The 14,258-nt window shown below is 41.2% G+C and overlaps 1 protein-coding gene across 1 annotated transcript in view; it reads right to left on the reverse strand.

The window, feature by feature from the left end:
* DEPTOR (DEP domain containing MTOR interacting protein) overlaps positions 1-14,258 on the reverse strand; it is a 74,922-nt gene that overhangs the window by 17,998 nt on the left and 42,666 nt on the right. Inside the window, exons 6-9 of the mRNA XM_068182302.1 lie at positions 9,102-9,287; positions 8,317-8,451; positions 5,146-5,216; positions 4,413-4,517 (exon numbers count right to left, since the gene is read on the reverse strand). Of these exons, the coding sequence (XP_068038403.1) occupies positions 4,413-4,517; positions 5,146-5,216; positions 8,317-8,451; positions 9,102-9,287 (497 nt within the window). The remainder of the gene's footprint in view (positions 1-4,412; positions 4,518-5,145; positions 5,217-8,316; positions 8,452-9,101; positions 9,288-14,258) is intronic.

Genomic DNA, 14,258 nt, shown 5'->3' on the forward strand with positions numbered 1-14,258 from the left:
CCCACTAGGGTGCCTCTAGGAATTAAAAAGAAGTTTCTCACCTACAATATCAATGCTTCTCTACCTTTCCCATTATCCTGTAAAAGACTGGAAATTGGACTTGGGATACTTTTTCCTGGGGGAAGGGGTTTTTTAAGGATTTTTAGGCTGATTTATCTTGCTTGCCAAACAGTTATGCAATCCACATGTTTGAGGTCAGGTTGGCAAGGACCATCAAATGGGTTTTGTGTTTCTCTGTAGCTTGAAGTACGTTCAACTTCACGAGAATCTCACTGTTCAAATTTCTTCCAATTGCAGGAACATAAGGCATTGGCAATTCCTCTGACATCACATGGTTTTGGGTTGGTTTGCACCCTGCTGGACATTTATAATGTGTGCCTTTTAGTCTTCCACGTTACAAGTCTGTAATATGTTGTTTTTGTGGCAGTACTTGAATTCTTCGGACTAATCAGATAGTACAGATGTTCCTTTGACTGCATGAAATGGGCTTGATGACCTTGATGAAGTGACATCCATTGGCTTCTTGACACAATGGCAACTCAATTACACTTGAGAGTTGGTTCTTATTCTGCTAGTGAAATCATTAGAGAAACTGGACCTGAAATAATAATTTGTGAATGCAGAAGACAAATGCACAGGCAGAAAATATATAAAGCTGATCTCCTCCCTGTGCCAGTTTTTAGAGACCAGGAGAGCAGAACCATGCTGAAAGGGTCCTGGCTGTACATTACAGTTCCCAAGCTGAGCTCCAAACAGAAGGTGTTGATACCAGTGACAACACGTGGTCCTTCAAACTCCCTGCTGCTGACTCCCTGCTGCTGAAATGAAGAACTAGGCTTGAAAAGCTTAAACAGCCACTGGCAACTTGTATGATTTGAAGACCTTAGGTGTCACAGCTATAAATACTAATTTGCTAAGAAACAGTTTAAGGAATTAGATAGCTTTCTTTTAACAGTTTGAGTAGGGCATTGATCTCTCCTGCCAGTGGGAAGAACAGATGACCAGCAACATCAGTGATAAATTTGTCTCTCTCACAAGCCTCATACTTAGCTAGGTCTGCTTGTTCCATCACACTCTGTTGCAGTTATGTCACACTAAATCACATTGTTATGTGATGCATAATTTAAGTCACCAGTTTGAAGTCAAGTTGTAACTTTTCAAGAAATACTTGCACCTTAAAAGCAGAAATGAACTTACAGAATAAATCACTAAAAAAAGAGAAAAAGAGTTTTACTGACAACAGCTGGCAATATTTAGCAGTGTCATCTGCAGAGAACCAGATTTTTCAGCCAGTCAACAATGAATATTAAAGCAACCTGGGAACATCAAAATCCTGCTGTTCCAGTCTGCACTGCTGACAACAGCAAACAGCTGTACAGAGCTGCAAATAACGTAGAAGAATGCATCGCAACACTGACTCCTTTCATAGCCTCGTGTCGCCTCCAGCTCCCACTTGCTAATGCACTTGCAGCAACCACTCTCCTCACAACGCTGTCACGGGCAAACACACTCCAGCAAACCAGGTCCAAAAATACTTTAATAAAGCTAATTGACTAGATATTTGTTGAATTATTTTCTCAGCTTCACACCTGAAATTTCAGACTGTGAGTGGTAATCCTATTTACCAGCCCCAGAAGAGAGATTAAATCCTAAAGCTTGTAGCCTCTCACACGTCTTCAGCAGATCATGCTAGTAGGGATTTTGTCAGAAATAAATTGTCTGAAAATTCCCCCAGAAGAGGATGTCACACATAAGCAGATGGCAAGGCTGCCACGCTGAGGTGCACGTGTGTGACAGAGCCCACGTGTCCCATCCCCTCACGCCGTGCCCAGGCACAGCCACTGCGGGTGGTCAGAGCTCTGTCCCGAGCTCATTGAGTTTTCTACTCAGACTCCCAACTCACAGCATTTTGGAGCAGGCCAAGAGCCCACACAAGCTCAAACTGAAAGCAAGTCCCCACTAAGTCCAGCAGGTAAGGTTGAGCCTGCAATGTTTACTGCTTTCTGTGATACGTGGTAGAATTTTAAATGCACAAACCAAGGTCCTACAATGACATTGTAGGCAGCAGTCCTCTCTCAACACTATGTCCAGCATAATGCAAAGACAGGGAAATAGTTCTCTCCAAAGCAGGCAAGTGCAAAATCTCAAGCTTTACAAATAAAGACATTCTAAAAACAATTACAGTGGATGCATCTCCTTAGGAGGAAAATCCCTGCTACTACTGCCAAGAACTTTTCTACAAACTGCAACGCCAAGGCTTGGCTCTTCTTCAAATTCTTGGCCTTTTCATCATAGCCAACTTTCCTTGTTAGCGCTTCTTTGGTGTAGCACTCTTTACGCAGACAAAAGCCTCTTGCACCAGCCCACCAGAAGTTACCATGCCCAACAGCCTGTTTTCAAAGTGCCTTTCCTGCAGCTTCCACACAGGAGAATGTTTCATTTCAAGGAGCTGTCATCTAAAAAGCGTGTCATTTGATTTCTTTAAATTTGACAGATTGAGGAGTTCTGTAAACAGATGGATTAAGTGACATAGATTTTTTTTTTTAATTTGAAATACTGCACTATGATTTACATACTTATTGCCATGGGAACATCTAACAAAAGCCCTTATTTTCAAAGAAAAACACCATCTCTTCACTAGGCTAAAGGTATTCAGCATTTCCAAAAATGGGGCAACAATTTTTGTGTCTAAAGAGAGGCTCATCTCATATACAGCTATAAATTTTTATGTGCAATTCTGCTCTGAAAAACCCTTTCATATAAAGATAACAGCTTTGAAAATAATCACATCTGTCCTTGTGTAAAATCAAGGCAATATATCCCAGTTTTACAACACTGTTTGTTCCTCTCAGGACAGTGAACTATTTTGCATTCTTCAGTCTTGAATGGTTCAGGTAGACCTCTGCAACCCCATAGGATGACACATATGACACCAGAGTGTTGTTTTTACAAGTCAGGTTTCAGAATTGCTCCACTGTACTGCTAGCTTCTATATTTAGAGAATAAAACTGCTGTAAAATACTAAGCTCCCAAGTTCAGGATTTAGAATACACACATGAATTAATAAATTATTTTTAAACTTAGGCCCTTTACATTTTAGGCAGGGTCATTATTTGAAAATTATACTCTTCATATAAAAATTGTAAATGTATATTATATTCAAAAACTTCCAGCTCCCTCGGAACTCAAGCTTGTTTGCCAGCAGGATGTGTCTGGGCGCTGCATGCACCAACAAGCTCTGCAGCTGCCATTCCCTGTCCCAAGGGTTTTGCCTACCTGTACTAAAAAAAAGTTTCAAAGACAGCATGTGCTTGAAAGTTCCATTAAAAAAAAAAATCAGCAGCCAGAGAGCAGAAAGCCCTGTCCTGCACTTGCTAAGGAGGGTCCCATGGCAGGTCTGGCACCATGCAGCAGGATGTCCAGGATGTCCGTCCCTGGAGCTGTGGCCTCCAGCTTGGTGGGTGTGAATAGACAGGTGACAGGCAACTGGGATGAGTGTGATGGAAAAGAGACATGAATTAGAAGGCTGGACAAAATTCATGGCAAAATGGGGTACATGTGGAATACACCTGAAACCTTCATTTGTGTTGCTGCTATACAGTAAAGCATGGCATAAATGGGTAGTTTAATCTTTCTGGCCATTGGAGTAGGTGTAGCAGCTAACTTAATTTTCTTGCTTTTATCTGTACTTAACATAATACTTTGACTTTATTTTTCTCTTTTTCAAGGAAAAGATTAGTTCACAAATATATGCAGGATGTGATCCAAGCCCACAGGTAAGTCAATGGGCTCTGCACTGCAGTGCAAAAGCTAAAAGTGGAACGTGTATTTATTGATTCTTAAATCACTTATGAAGCTATTTCAGCTCTTTATGAAAGCATCATCCATTGTTCTTTCCAAACTGTCTTGAATCTTAACTGCTTTACACTGAACAATGGGTTTTGCTAGCTTCACTCTCACTAGGTATGTCTGACTTTGCCTGTTCCTATAAAGGCAAAGTCCAGAAGGTGCATACCAGCAGTCACATAAATTGTAAAGTAAAGAGGGAAGCCAAAATTGTGCAGAGTTGAAAAAAACATTGCAATTAAAAAAAATTCCATCAAAAATAAGACCACCACCACCAAAACCAGCCAACCACATGAATGAAAACCCACCGCAAAAAAGGTCAAAAGAGCAACTTGGAAAGAATAATTGAGTCTCGTGAAAAAGAGACTTCAAGAATCTCAAGGACAGAAGAAAAGAAACAGGAGGGGGCTTAAAGACAACAGAACTCACCATGCACAAATGCCTGAAACGGAGACAAAGGCACACTGGAAAAAAAAGCACCTCTCCCTCCCCAAATGCAGGCAGCCCAAGACCTTCACTGAGCAGCACAAATTTCCCTGGGAAATCATCCCATTTTGAGAACCCACCTTCATCCCAGCTGCGGCCGCTGGCCCACTGGGGTCCACAGCCTGGATGTGGCAGGGTTTGCTCCCCCGCACCACAAAGCCCCAGCCCACAGCATCACCAACAATCTGGAAAGAGGAAAGGACATGATCACTTTCAAGTAGCTCCACAAAAATTCAAGGGGGCAACTTCTAAATGGTCCAAGATGTAATTTCAACATGTCTGTACTTCTAACACATAGTAGAGTACAGGCTGCTATGTCACTCATGGAAAGGCTCTATCCAAATGATTCCTCTCACTTTTAATGAAGTTTCTTTGTTGAACTAGGAGGCTGTAAAAGCAATGCTTCCAATGACTAGGTTCAAGAACGTTTTTAAAGAAGGACTCTAATAATGTATGTTAGTCAAATTTTCTGTCCCATCATGTAGAAAGACTCTGCTAGAAAACTTCCATTTGGGTAGGTGATCCACTCCTGTAGAGCAGGAGCGCCGAGTCTGGATGAGTTTGTATAATACAAATGTTATTGGCTTTATGTCATTTTACACCCCTTTTAAGTATCATACTGCCATAAAGACAGAATAAACACGTGCTGAATCAGACCTGTAATTTGTGGAAGTACTGATAATGGAGTTTGGGATTTTGCAGTATAAACCTCAGCAAATACAAATAAGCTCTAATTATCCCATAAAAAATTCTGTTTGGATTGCCCATATGCATATAACATGCAGAAAATAAAGAAAAATACTGGAGACATACCGTAAAAGTTTTTCTAACATATGGGGCTCCAGGCATCAAGAGCTCATCAGCAGTCACAGGTCTCTTTAATACTGTGGAGGTACAGAAATGAATATTCAATAAAAACAATCCTTTGGAGTTTCTTCTAATAAATAAGATACAGTGTTGGGATACATCTTTTTGGCCCCACTTCCCATACATGCTTTAAATTCTTGCAAACTTGCTTGAAAGCAGCAAGAGAACCAAGGAAAAGCCTGCAGAATAACACTGAGTATAAATGCTGAGATCTTTGGAAAACTGGGGCATTTAGCCAACAGACTTTGTTGTCTGCAACCAAAATCCCCTAAACATTATCAAAAAACTCAGAAGTGGCTTTTCCTTTGTCCAGTGTTGAAACAAGTGACCAACCTTCCTGGCACAGAGCATCTTTCCTTCACAGTTCACTGTGTGCTTGTTGGGTGCTCTCTGCTATTTCATCTGAGTTGGGTTTGAATCACAGAATTGAACAGCAAGAAAATCTTGCTTGGGTAAGGAATTATCTCAAGAGACTTCTGCAACTGTAGGCACAGACCTATAACTCCCATCTTATCCAGGGACAGACAAGGCAACCTACAGCTGTCTGGGATTTTAAATGAAAGGCAATACCAGTAAATTTCTGCAGGTCCCCATTGCCTTCCCATGTAATGGCATAATTTTCCTCTGAACAAATTAAATTTTAAGTTCTGCCAGATCAAATCAATACCATCCTGTGTACCACTTTTTATCTGTCCATAAATGCTTCAAAGACAAAGGACAACATAAAGATATATGCTGTTCACCCCATTTGCTGCTTCACCCTTAATATTATGGCTGTTTTTCTTTTAGTTATAAATAATTTTGATGGTGTCTGTCTTTTCAGTCACAAGTGGGAGACAAAATTTCTCACAGATGGTATTTGAAGATGTTCTTGAGTTTCTTAATGACATTCATGAGAGCAGGGAGAATTCTAGCAGACAAACCAATACTTGTTTCTTTTTTTTTAACCTTCCCATGCATTTTGATGAACAGTGTTTTTTCTTTGCAGAGCATGTCTGGTCAATGTGAAAAAACTGAATGATTGTGCTCATTTGACAAGTCAGAATCTGGTAAATCATCCATGCAGAGCTCTCTTATGTGCCTCTCTTCATCATATTTCCAGAATTTGTTTTTTGTTTGATGATTGTTTTTCTACATGGTTGGTCAAGTCATGACCTGGGTGTTTTTTAATGCTTGCCTGCAAGAGAGCTCATCTGACAACAAATACACCTCTGCCTTGTGTTTATCAGCACGTAGTTCAGCAACACACTCTGGGTCTGGATAGCAGGAAGCTACTTGTGAACAAAGTCTCCTTATAGTGAGCAGAAGATTAAGAACTTCTCATAACATTTCCATCTGACAGCCTTATGTTAACCTATGCAAGCTGACATGTGGATCTGTACTTGTGTTCTGGGAGAAGTAACCCTACATTGCCAGTAATTGTATAATTCTTAAAAATCAGGCTGTTTATAAGCCCACTGCTGTCTTCTTTCAAATATGAGTCTGTTAAAGTTATTCACAGTTTGAAAACTAGTCCTAAGGGAAAGACTTTCTTCTAAAAAATTTATGCAAGCGCAACATCAGCCTATTCTTTTTCTTCCAGTATTGTGTAATCAGCTGCATTAAAATAAACTTGTTCTCACTACTCATGGGCTGACACTTCATATAAAATCAGAACCATAAATGAACGGAATTGTTGGCATACTTTAGATAACACACACATTTATGGATAGCACATGAATGCTGTTTTATCTGTCCTAGAAAATTTTTCCAGGATGTAATTAATGTACTGGGGACAAAGAGCTCCCCATACACAAGCTACCAGAGCAGTTCTGGAAAGTATACCTGAGAGATATTCTGCCAAAACATGATACTGTAGCACCCTTTATCTAGGGGCAAGCCCCTTGCATGAAGGGATGAGCATACTGGAAGGTGGTGCTGAACACCCAACAGTAACACACTCCAAGGATGCAATGGCCACTAGAACTGCCAGCATTTCCTCTGCTGGGCAGCAGGTCTGCTGGAGGGGGTTATGGCTTCTGAGCATATAATCCTACTGAGTCCTTCTAATTATTTTAGTTCAGAGCTGCATACTGAATTCCCAGCAGAGCTTAAGAAGAGGGAAGGAAATGTGCTAAAAGGAAAGAGAGGGAAAATATCCTTCCCTTTTTGATGGCCACTCTGCACAGCAGGAATGAAACACACTTTAGTTCACTCATCTCCAGAGTAAATGGTCAGTGTTTTGAACAGCATTCACCTAGTGCTTGAGGCACTCTCCTGTAATCACTTCAAATGCCAGCATCCTTCTGAAAGCAAAGATTACACATATCCACTGAAGCCTAACCCTGTTGTACAGTACTCCCCACACCACTGGCAGGGACTTGGTGAATTTCAAATAATAAGGAACTCAAAGGACAGCAGGGGCCCTGTTTGATATTCAGGGCTATTTCTGAGGGAAACAGAGAGGCTGAAACAATATCTATCAGTCTGTTTTTCCCTTCCCAGATGTACAGTAAGAAACAATTTTAAGTGAACTGTGGAAGAATGGGTGTGTTTACCTTCCGGCATGGGATAGGAAATCCTTTCAAAAGGAAAATAACCTTCAATACTACTTCTACCTTCTGAAACAGACCAGTGTAAAACTTAAAACAAATTAAAATGTTCAAATGGTCCTGACAGGCTGAAACAATGCTGCCTCCGTTTTTTTTTAGAGCCTGCTGTTTTCTGAGGGGTGTTACTCCGTAGCAGCTCAAGCAGTCACTGGATAGTTAAACTCTCCTCTGACTTGCACCAAAGGAATGTCTCTAGGAGGAGATTTGAACTGGTTCAGAGCTTGGCAGTGAAGAGGCAAATCTAGGCCTCTGACTGCATGTAGTCCTAAGAGATAAACTGCGGCTCAAACCACAATTATGGACTTGACGCAGAGATTACTGGAGGCAGACGTCTGGCTTGTGTTCAACAGGACTTCAGGCTAGAAGATGATAATAGTTCCCTCTGGCCTACAAAAACTGTGAATTTTTAATGCATTCTTGGAAATAGAGGCTTAGGCATGATGATAGGCGTTCTTCACGTCGCCTTCTCCCCACAGAGATGTCCGCACCCTGGCTGCTGTGCATCATAAGCCATGCTGGTGCTCACCAGATTTGGGGTTGCAGAGCACGGGGGGACTGCTGCTGAGCGTGGGGCTACTGCTGAAGTACCCGCTGCTGCCACAGCTGCTCATGCTGCTCCTCCGCACTGCCGACACGATCTTTATCTCCTTGGTGGGACTCACTGCAAGCAGAGAGAAAACAAAGAGAGAAAGGGAGCAGGTACCAGTTATTAAGCCATTTCCCTATTTCTTAAAAAACAAAACAAAACAAAACAAAACAAAAAAAAACCAGCAACAAGCTGTGCTTTCACTGTCAACACTGGGAATGGGTTAGTATGTCCTACATTGTTAGAAGAGTCATTGCATGACAGTAATGCTGTAACTAAGAGTATGGCTGAACTCCCATTGCAGTGTCTCCTAAGAGGCATTCCAATATGGGGAACTACATTTTTCCAGTTTTCCTTTCCCTTCTTTCAGTTCTTACTAGATATTTCCGTTCACAAATTCTGCAGGGCCTCTTCCCCTCACTTTTAATCTTCTTGAAAACTCCCCATAGAATGTATGACAAATTACTTTGACTTTGGGGGACTTTAACCAGTTCAATTTGAACATGGATCCCAAACTTTGACCAGTATCTGAAATGCTGTTGATACAGATACACTCCAGGGAGCTGTGGGTTTAGTAAAATGAGTGAATGGACAATTCCCTATGAACAGGGACATATAATACTCAACCCTGCATTTGTTTCTAACACTGAAACCCTTTGTCCAAAATCAATTTTTTAATACTCCATGGAGTCACTCTACAAACAGCAGTATAATTAATGAGTCACCTGAGAGAAAACTGGTGTGCTTCCTGTTGTCATGGTTCTGCTTGCGCAGGCAGAACGGGCTGTCATGGCTTTCTGGCATCAAGCGAGATTTCTCAGTGAGGAGCTCCATTAATCGCCGCCGCCGGCGGAAATTCATTCTGCACTGGTAGAGCAAGTTGCTGTCCAAAAAATGGTGCTTGTTGGACACTAGGAAAAGAAATGGATACAAAGTCTATGCCTGGTAGGCACAGAAAGAAATCCAAGCCTGCCAATGTGCAACTTGTGCAATACAGACCTTGTTGTAAGGATGCAATGCTCAGAGCTCTCCTCTTCCCTTGTGCAGCCTCAGAAAGAGGAGGAAGGTGGCCAACTTCACACAGGTGGTTTCAATAGACACCCTTTATAGCAGCAATAGCAAACTAGGAACTGTAGTGGCAAATGCTGAGAAGAATCTTTTACATTACTTTGATTAATGATATGCACTCTTTATTGCCCAGTGGAAATAGAAGTACTTTACCTCTCTGTGACAGGTTGCATAATGGCCCATCTCTGTGCACGATTCCTCTGTAAGCCTTGCTGCTGCTGGCCCCAGAGACCAAACTTAGCTCCTTACGTCAAGTTTTGTGTAAATTCATCAGTCTAGGGCAGCCCTCGAAGCTCTGTCCAACTACCTTGTCCAGAGTTACAGGGCAGCAAAGAATCAAGACCTGTGTATTTCCTCTGTCTTGTTCACCACAGACACTGTGTCCCAGACATTTCCTGCAGGCCACTTCCCTGCTTTGCACGGATACACAAGGTTTGGGAACAGGCACCTGGCCAAAAATCATTTCTTACATAATGAAGAAAAATCTTAATTGCGACCTGTATTGACACTGAGAGCAAATCCCAGGCTGCTGGTGTCAGAGCAGGAGCACCAAGCCTATCCCCAAAGTGCAACATCGCTGTAACATCTACGTCTTCACTGCCACAACGCTGTGATGAAAAATGCAGTAGCTGGATGGAGCTCTGTGCCAGGTCCTGAAAGTGCAGGTCCTGATTGCAGGAAATCTCTCTGGAGTACTCTGCATGTAAAATAGCTGCAGTAGGTGTTTGGCAGCATTTTCCTCCATTTTTACCCAGCTTCTGCGACAACATTCTGCAGAAATAATTTCCCACATTTGACCTTTTCAATGAAGAATCCAGCTTCTGGATTTTCCTAGTTCATAAATTGCATTTCTTGCAAAGCTGAATTGTAAGAACTGGTGGGCTATAGATATTTATGTGTAAAGTGTAAAGAACAACACAGGTATGCATTGAGGTCAGTCAAGTCTATGATTACGTCTCAGTCACTTGGCCTCCTGCTGCAGACACAGAACTTTTGCCTTGCTCTTTGTTCTGCCCAGTACACAGGGTCCAAAAACCAGCAGAGTCCAAGGTGCTGCACAAGATCCAGAGCCTGGAGCCCTGCTGGCTGATTTCCTTTCATTTCATCCCTAACACAGTCTTTCTTGCTCTCATCCCTTTTGAATACTCCCTGTGTCTCAGGTTACTCTTCACGGAACTATAGAACTATACCACACATGACAACCTTGCAAAATAGGCTGTATTTATATATAAACTGCCAGTAAGTCATGTGATGTTTGTGAGCTGAAGAAGTAACCTCAAAGAGGAAAAAATCTGGTCCAGTCACCTCCAGGGATGTCAAGTCACCCAGACAATAAGGAAGATGCCAGTCCTAGATATGATCCTGAGGGCACTGTCTTCTATGTGGATGCAGAAACTGCCTTATGAAGTCAGACCATCTTGTGAAGAAGCATTTCCCTTGCCTGCCTGGGTCACTGTCAGAGAGACCACTGTCGGTACAAATGGACTTCTACCTTTGGGACACAAGGAATAATCAGCACACAGGAGCTTTCTGAACTGCTCATGCTGGTGCCCAAGCTGCCACACAGACCATCTGCCCCAGAGTCGCATGGCACAGGTTCTAAGGCATCCCTTAGGTTGCCCCGCTCTGTCAAAGATTTTTGGAAGAGCCAGTGCAATTTGGCTTTTGTCTGCTTCCTTTTGATGCTGAATCTCTTGGGTCCTCAGGGATGCAAAATGGCATTGTTAAGTCAAATTTAGCATCACAAGTACCTCGTTACTGTGTTCTGACACATTAAATATTGCAGGCACACGCTGCTGCTGTGCTCCCCATTTTGGATACATATCATATGCAATACTATTAAACAACACTTACTAACAACCACTATTTTTGAAGAACGGAAGTAGAGGAGGAGAGATTTGGCAATCTGCCTACATCCCCCAAAGGATTTGCTATCAGAGGCAGAGTTAGTACGTAGGTGTTTGCAGCTACCAGTTTCATTTTAAGATCCCTGACATGATAAGTAAAAGTAGCAATATCTATCAATATCTTACCACATTATTAGAATAACCTAATTTAAAGACAGAAAAAAAATTTGAGGCCATCTCAAACTCAATCTTAAAAAGGCAAGCTCTACTTATTCAGCACTATTGAGATTCATAATCTTAAATGAAAGAGGGCTCCATAAATGTTTCCTTGGAAATATAACTGCTGTGGCCAACCATTCACAATGTAAGAAATATCAGTAGGGTTTCTGAGTCAAGTTAAATATTATGACGCCACTGTTTTTAACAAAAATTATTCTGTTGTTTGTGTCATTAACTGAAGTGCTCTGACAGTACTCAGAAATTATGATAATCAGAGATAAACACACTCTCATGCTGCAGACATTGTCAAGCACTCTGAAATTCAAGAATTACTGACCATGAAACTAGATAATGTAAACATTTTATGCCATGATACTGAACATATTTTAATGTTTTGAATTAAGATAGTTTTGAATTAAATATTGTCATATTTATATATTTAAACCAGCAAGGCTTAGGTTTCCCACTTAAGTCATTAATCTCTGCTGTAATTGTTTCAGTCTATAGAAGAGTAAATTTTTTATACAATAGATGAGTGCAAGTGGAAATGCTAAGTCCAATGACTGTGTGTTGGAGAATATTTGTATATGATTTACACAACAAAGGATTTGTAGCCAAAATGCTTAGGACATGTAGCATCAGTATAGAATTTGGCATGCTCCTTGACTTTCATATTTTAACCTCCTCATTTTTAAGGACAGTTCACATATCATGTGCTTGTAACATCATGTAATTTTTTACATATTTAAAAATAAACTAAAAATAGAAATAGGAGCAATATAGCTCAGACTCTCTCCTTGTACATACATCTTCAAATAAAGTCTCTCACCAAAACTATTACTGTGCTTCGTAAGGCTTTTGTTTTGTTTTGGTTTTTTTTGTGTTTTTTTTTTTGTTTTTTGTTAAATCTTCTGAGTTATTCATGATTTGTGATTAAATGTCTGAGCTGTGACTCTGCTTAAGGAAGAGTGTATCTGGAAAGGTGTGGAAAAAGGAATTTCCACACCACAGATCAGAAGGAAGAAGTTGAGGAAGGGGAGGCAGATGTGGGTGCTGGCTGCCGCTGAAAGCACACCTCAGGTGCAGTGGCTGGCTTTAAGCAAGAGCCAGGAGAAGGGACACATGCCCTTGTCCTTGGTAAATCACAGTTCTGGGAATGCTGGATGCAGAGCACACATAGAAGGTTGGGTTTGTTACACTGGCAGCTGCTGGGTGACAGCTACAGGTGCAGTCATGGGGCTCAGCCCAGCTGCTTTAGCAGCGCACACTTTGCTGCAAGCAGCAGAGAAAAGTGCGAGTGAAAAGCTTTTCCAAACCAATGGCACAGTGCTGAGAGTGTTGCACAGACTTGCCCAGGAGCAGTTTCTTTAAAGGTAATTTAGAGGTTGTTACCTCTGGGTGTTGACTCAGAGGCAGTAGCAGATAAACTTGTGGCAGCTGACAAAGTTCTTGCTCCAGGTACCTCTCATGCAAGTTGCTATTCTAGAAAGGGATTAACATTACTACTTCTGAATTAGTTCACTGCCCTCCATAGTGCAGCATGGGAAAGCAAACTGGCACCCATTTCAGTTTGTCTTTTACAGTCAAGCCATGGCTGATGAGTGTCAGGACCTGCATTTGTACATTATGAGGGTGATGCAAAAAGCAAGGTGGGGTGACTTCATGTTTCTTGCTCCAATTTAATTCATGGCTGTTCAGGTGGCAACATGTTCATGTTACAATGTGCACCTTATGCAACAGAAAGAAATGCACCAAAGGGAGTAAAGTAAAAATATGGCAACTGAAAACCTCCAAAACCATCAAAGTATACAAGAGTATTTATTGTCCTGGAAGGAAAGGCACCAACACTAATATATACTCACCAATGTCAAACTTTGGAGGTAGAGTCATAACCCACCAGTCTAATCTCCCACATACACAGGCCACAAAATTTCTCCCAGAAACAGAATTTAACAATTATCTTTTAATCTTACAAAAAATTTGGTTTACTCATACTTTAAAGCATTTATTGACCACTTTACTCTTCCTTTTACAAGCTATACAAGCCTTCAGTCACTTGCCCTGACAGAAAATAACGATTCAGCTCAAAGCTGAGTTTGCGTAACTTTAGCTGCTAATCCCTGGATTTTGTCACACCTTCATTAGAAAGTTATGTACAATCTGGTCAAAAATCTTTGCAAAGAAATTTGTGAAGAGATTAAGCCAACTCTCAAACATATCTTTTATCAACTGAATAAATACTACCCCCTAAATTCTGATCTTTTTTAGCCCTCCTGGAGTCCTCTTCAGAACTTCTTTATCTCTCCTAAAAATCCACTTCTCAGAACTGCAGGCCCCCAATTACAGCCTTACTCCCCTTTTCTAACTGGGTGTTGTTCTTTTTGTACATCCCAGGCCCACTATTACTGCTGCACTGTACTGCACAAATAGCATAAAAAGGGAATAATTTGTGCCCTGCACAGCACTGCTCCACAGCAATGAGCGGAGCCCGTATTCTCATTTCCTAGACGCATTGCCTTGTATTTATACCATTAGCTATACAAAAAATCCATCTCTTTTGAGGTAATGACCATTTAATTGAGTTCAATTATTTGTTTACTGTCTCATCTATCCCTAGAGTTTGCAAATTTCATTGCCAAGGATTTTAGCTGGTCATTCACCATTTATGTTACTGTTCAGATGAGAAAAATCAGGATATTCATTTTGGATTTTTTGGGAGCATTTAATGTTGCAGCTTTGGTGCTTCTT

The sequence above is a fragment of the Anomalospiza imberbis genome, chromosome 1 (assembly GCF_031753505.1).
Source record: "Anomalospiza imberbis isolate Cuckoo-Finch-1a 21T00152 chromosome 1, ASM3175350v1, whole genome shotgun sequence".
NCBI classification, from domain to species: Eukaryota; Metazoa; Chordata; class Aves; order Passeriformes; family Viduidae; genus Anomalospiza; species Anomalospiza imberbis.